This window comes from Garra rufa, chromosome 1 (genome assembly GCF_049309525.1).
Source record: "Garra rufa chromosome 1, GarRuf1.0, whole genome shotgun sequence".
NCBI lineage: Eukaryota > Metazoa > Chordata > Actinopteri > Cypriniformes > Cyprinidae > Garra > Garra rufa.
In genome coordinates this window covers 19,101,072-19,107,196 of record NC_133361.1, presented here as the reverse complement: position 1 = coordinate 19,107,196, position 6,125 = coordinate 19,101,072, and the positions used below count along the sequence as shown (strand labels likewise).

General features: G+C 35.9%; 1 protein-coding gene across 2 annotated transcripts in view; it reads right to left on the bottom strand.

The window, feature by feature from the left end:
• Window positions 1–23: 23 nt before the first annotated feature.
• The window catches only part of mmd (monocyte to macrophage differentiation-associated), a 35,382-nt gene continuing 29,280 nt past the window's right edge, over window positions 24–6,125 (bottom strand). For both annotated transcript variants that reach the window (XM_073836998.1, XM_073837006.1), the window contains exon 7: window positions 24–2,924. In XM_073836998.1, coding sequence (XP_073693099.1) covers window positions 2,721–2,924 — 204 coding nt within the window. In that variant the 3' untranslated portion in view covers window positions 24–2,720. The remainder of the gene's footprint in view (window positions 2,925–6,125) is intronic.

The following is a 6,125-nucleotide window of genomic DNA, read 5'->3' as shown; positions in this document are numbered from 1 at the left end:
AAATGATCACAAATACAAACGCAAAGAGTTACAGCTTCCGTTTATTAACACTTTAGAAACTTGTTCAGTATTGAACACATTTAGTCTTCATAGTAACACCAGCACCAAAACACCAGAATGATGTGTGATGAGAACATCAGAAGCGTTAGAGGTTTCGTAGTTGGACTTGAGAAAGCCAGTGCAGAATTATGTGCCAAAACAGGATGTAGAAAGAGTTTACAAAAGTCTGTCCCAGAGTACAAGAGCTGGTCGAAACGACTCTGTTCATGCAGTCCAACACATCCCATCAAACATCCCTGTATCAACATGAAACAACATTCTCAACATGACGGGAATTACAAAAACCAGGACATAACAGAATTCACCTGGAAAAAAAATTTAATAGCATATGAGGGGGAAAAAAAAAATGTAGAAAACTTGTTTTTACTTAAAGGAGTAGTTCACTGTCAGAACAAAAATTTACAGATAATGTACTCACCCCCTCGTCATCCAAGAAGTTCATGTCTTGCTTTCTTCAGTCGTAAAGAAATGGTGTTTTTTGTGGAACAAATCCATATAATGGACTTCTATGGTGCCCCCGAGTTTGAACTTCCAAAACGCAGTTTAAATGCAGCTTCAAAGGGATATAAATGATCCCAGTAAAGCTTGTTAAAGGTTCTTTATGGAACCATGGATTCCACAAGATTAAGTGCACAAGGTTAAGTTAAGGTTAAATCTTGGTTAAGTTCAAAGTTAAGTTTAGGTTAAATTTAGGATAAGTTTAGGTTAAATTTTGGATAAGTTTAGGTTAAATTTAGGATAAGTTTAGGTTAAATTTAGGATAAGTTTAGGTTAAAATCAGGATAAGTTTAGGTTAAATTTAGGATAAGTTCAAATTAAGTTTGGGTTAAGTTCAGGATAAGTTCAAGAAATTTTCCAAAACGCAGTTTAAATGCAGCTTCAAAGGGCTATAAATGATCCCAGCCGAGGTTCTTAGGTTCAGCCGAGGAGTCTTATCTAGTGAAACAATGGGTTATTTTCTAAAAACATTTACAACTTATTTACTTTTTCATCTCAAACACTTGTCTTGCCGAGCTAGACAGCTAGAATTTGAGGTTAAAAAGCATCTAAATTGTTATCTTTTCTTAAGAAAACAACCGTCGTTTTGCTAGATAAGACCCTTCTTTCCTCGGCTGGGATCGTTTAGAGCCCTTTGAAGCAGCATTTTGGAAGTTCAAACTCGGGGCACCATAGAAGTCCATTATATGGAGAGAAATCCTGAAATGTTTTACTCCAAAAACATAATTTACTTACGACTGAAGAAAGAAAGACATGAACATCTTGGATGACAAGGGGGTGAGCACATTATCTATACATTTTTGTTCTGAAAGTGAACTACTCCTTTGATATCAGCGCTTGCATAAACTTGAGAAAGAAAACGTAACTATGAATAATCCAACACAACGTGAGAAGAAGATTAGAATAAGCATGTTTATCAACCACAGTGAAAATATTACAAAACAAGAGCTTCATCCTTTGAGCGAAAACACTTAAATATGCAAGAAGCTGCATATTGGATCACAGCGATTTCTGAATCCCATCAGATCAGTGCTTCAACAGAACTGCAAAGTCAATTGAGCGGCGGCGTAAAACTGCGATCAAAGCCGAACGCATTCACAGTGTCACAGCGTCTCCTGCAGAAACGCAACAGAAAGCAGTGAAGGTCCTTGGAATGATGGAAGATGATCCTGGTGCATACAGGTAGTCATGTGCACGATGGGACGAAGAGTGTTTTGCTGTAATATCAGCAAGAATATCATGAGATATTGCGGCAGGAAAAGAACATTAGTTCAGAAATGTTTCATTTGCCCATACTAGAGTCATATTTCACTTCAAACCAATCGGAAATGCAATTGCAATATTTTTCCTTATTATTTTAGGGTGAAATATAACCCGTTTGTGTCACATTCATCATAACAGACACTGGATGTCATTCTAATGTCGTTGGTTAACACCTCTCCATCGAAAATTGTGCCGAATTTGATAAACATCACAAAGTGTGTCTTTAAGGTAGTTCAGGTGGTGAGAAAAAACATCCTACAGCATTGTAAACCTGGTCGTGGCCAGAAGCATTCGACATTGTTTCTATCCGAACATAAGCCTGCAACTGGAGTATCAAAGAGAAGTGGTTCTTCCAGTTAGAAAAGTGCCGCATAGAAAAAAAAGCTCTGTGCAACACTTTCAAATCCTGCTGAAAGAGAAGAAACACAGGGGAAGGAGACGCCAGGAGTAGAAAACCACCAGCGCTTCGTAGAAAACAAACAAGTAAAAACCCAGTGAGTTGAGATGTAAAAATACAGATCTGATGAGTAAAGCAAAGTTAAATTCACTACAGATGATATGATACTGCTACCAAGTGTGTATGTGTGTGTGACTGAATGCACAGGAAAAATTGTTAAATATTAAAAGAATCACAATTCTTTTGCTTTCAGTGGATTATATTTACATAATACTGATGAAAATGGCAAAAACACACAAACGCTGCCGTCTTGTTGTGACTATAGCAAATGTGCATTCAGTACTGGGACAAACACACACACACACTTCACTGATCACAGTTGGTTAGAAAACCGTAAACATTGCATGGTCGTACTGGTAAACGTTGGTGTTTGGAGCATCCGGTTTGTGATGTTTGGTGTTCGAGGAGGAAAGAGAAAGAGGAAATGGTGAGGAAGAGGAGCTCAAGCATCCCTGAGGTCCTCCAGCGGGGGACTGCGGTACAGGTACTTCCAGATGGCGTAGTAGTGGATGGCGGCGGCGAGAGCCACGAACACGTGCCATATGGCGTGAGCGAATGGGATCACGCCGTCCGATTTGAAGAAGACTACGCCCAGGCAGTAGACCAAGCCTCCGAATGCCAGCTCGTACAGCCCGTCTGTGTTAGTCTGGTTAAAACAAGAAAGAAACACAGTTACTGACTGACTAATTCGATTTAAATTCATTTGTTTCAACCAGGCAAAAATCCTTAAAAATAAAGGTTCCAAAATGGAACACTGATGCCATAAAAGAACCATTTTTGTTCCAAAAGAACCTTTCAGTGATCAGGTCTTAACAGAACCGTTGTCTTGGTGTGAAGAACATTTTAAAACCTCTTTCCATTGAAAAGACCTTTTGTGCAATGGAAAGATTGTTAAAGGTCGCTAAGATGTTATGTACGGCGATAAGTTCGGGGATAAGTTCAGGTTATGTTCAAGATATTTTCATTTGGATTATAAAACAAAATATATCAGTAATATGATCTTGTGATTTTTTGCAAAACTTTTATACTTAAAAAAAAAATGTTGTACAGCCTGACCTTTTGTGCAATTGAAAGATTGTTAAAGGTTTCTAAGATTTTAAGTTCAGGGATAAGTTCGGGTTAAGTTCAGGTTAAGTTCAAGATATTTTCATTTGTATTATAAAACAAAATATATCAGTAATATGCTCTTGTGATTTCCTGCAAAGCTTTTACTTAAAAAAAAAAAATGTTGGACAGCCTGTCTGTTACTTTAAATAAAACAAGAACAAAACACAGTTACTGACAAGAACCCACAGAATACACACATATAGATGAAAAATACACATATATATCACCTAGACAAAAATCTTCGTCTTACAGCCTTAAAAATAAAGATTTCTAAAAGGTTTAGGCAGTGATGCCATAGAAAAGGTTCCCCAAAGAACCTTTCAGTGAACAGATCTTAAGAGAACTATTTTTTTTTCTTAGTGTAAAAAACATTTGATTTTTTTTCCAGTATAACGAACTTTTTGATCAATGAAAAGGTGTCAAGTATGTTGAAGGTTCTACATGGAACCATCAATGCATTTTTAAGGGTGTAATCTATATTTACTCAGCAGATGTGTGAAAGGTCATATAACAATATGAGACAGGAATTAAGTATTTTTTGTAGGCCAAAACCCTGCAACCCTGCAGAGTTCGCATTTTAGCACTTTAGTGGAGTTTTTGAATGGGTTTTCGATTCAGTGCCTGAAATAAAGTCTGTGGTTAACACAGGGTAAGTTCAAGGGTATGTGTGGGATAATTTCAAGGTAAGTTTGGGATACGTTCTGTATAAGTTCAAGGATAAGATCAGAGGGTGTTCCATAAAACAAATTTATCAAATAAGCCAGGCTTATTTTAGTTAGTCTGACTTATTGTCATTTGATTTGGCTCAAAATAAGTCAGACTAACTGAATTAAGCCAGTCTTATTTGGTAAACTTGTTTTATGGAACACCCCCCAGGATAAGTTCAAAGATAAGTTCGGGACAAGCTCAAATATACGTTTGGGATAAGTTCAAGGGTAAATTTGGGATAAGTTCTGGATAAGTTTGGGATAAGATCAAGTATACGTTCAGGATAAGTTCAAGGGTAAATTTGGAATAAGTTCTGGATAAGTTCAAGGATAAATTCAGGATTAGTTCAAAGATAAGTTCGGGACAAGCTCAAATATACGTTTTGGATAAGTTCAAGGGTAAATTTGGGATAAGTTCTGGATAAGTTTGGGATAAGTTCAAGGGTAAATTTGGGATAAGTTCTAGGGTAAGTTTGGGATAAGTTCAAGGATGCGTTCAGGATAAGTTCAAGGGTAAATTTGGAATAAGTTCTGGATAAGTTTGGGATAAGTTCAAGGATAAATTCAGGATTAGTCCAAAGATAAGTTCGGGAAAAGCTAAAATATATGTTTGGGATAAGTTCAAGGGTAAATTTGGGATAAGTTCTGGATACGTTTCGGATAAGTTCAAGGATACGTTCAGGATAAGTTCAAGGGTAAATTTGGGATAAGTTCTGGATAAGTTTGGGATAAGTTCAAGGATAAATTCAGGATTAGTTCAAAGATAAGTTCGGGACAAGCTAAAATATATGTTTGGGATAAGTTCAAGGGTAAATTTGGGATAAGTTCTGGATAAGTTTGGGATAAGTTCAAGGATACGTTCAGGATAAGTTCAAGGGTAAATTTGGAATAAGTTCTGGATAAGTTCAAGGATAAATTCAGGATTAGTTCAAAGATAAGTTTGGGACAAGCTAAAATATATGTTTTGGATAAGTTCAAGGGTAAATTTGGGATAAGTTCTGGATACGTTTGGGATAAGTTCAAGGATAAGTTCAGGATAAGTTCAAGGGTAAATTTGGCATAAGTTCTGGATAAGTTTGGGATAAATTTGGGATAAGAAGGTTGATAAGATCATCAGCCTGAACAGGTGAACTCATCTACTAACTATTCCACTTTTACAGTGTTGCTGTGTTTATAATCTAGCTCCTGCAAACTATTCTAACTCAAATTTTACTGAAAAATATTTTTAATAAAGATTAAAAGCGTTGTTAAATGCTTACCAGTTTTAATTTCTTGCAATGCAACTGTCATTTTATTGAAATTGTTATTTTAATTTTGGGCTGAAATATGAGCTGTTTTTGTTCACATTCTTCATAATAACAGACACTTGATGTTATTCTGGGATTTCATTTTAGCATCACAGGTTATCTTAACTTCTTAATTTCAAAGGATTTTCAAAAATGTAAATATGGTGCAGTTCATTTATAGCATATAGCTTTATATACTTCAAAATTCAAGACTACAAGATTATCATGAAGATCATGAACTTTCGTTGGTCACAGAGTTTGTTTTCTGCTGTAATCCAAAAGCCAATGGTAAAGTTGAGCTTTGAATGCAGGAAGTTTTATTTGGTGCCCCTTTTTGTTTTTTCAAGCAAGTGTAACTACTACTCCCAACCACGAGGTGGCCTCAGTGTCTGTGACATAGGACACATGTATTTTGTACATGTACAGGTATTTTGTAAATGATGAACACAGTTCTGCTGCCCTCTATGACTCAAACAGCACATGAACCCAAAGCAGAGATTATCAATGGTGTTTGCTTACTACACCAAACCAGTCTTTATTGTACTGTAGAATACAATAGCTGCTGTATTTATGCTTTATTTGTAAGGGTGAATCTCACAAAACCTGTCAAACCATGTCTGGATTATATTTCACCATAAGGCCAAAAAAAAAAAAAAAAAAAAAAAAGTAGGCCTAATTATGAAAATCAAGTTTATTTTAGGACTATTAAGATTTATTGTAACATTGTTTTTAATTAATCATATCAGT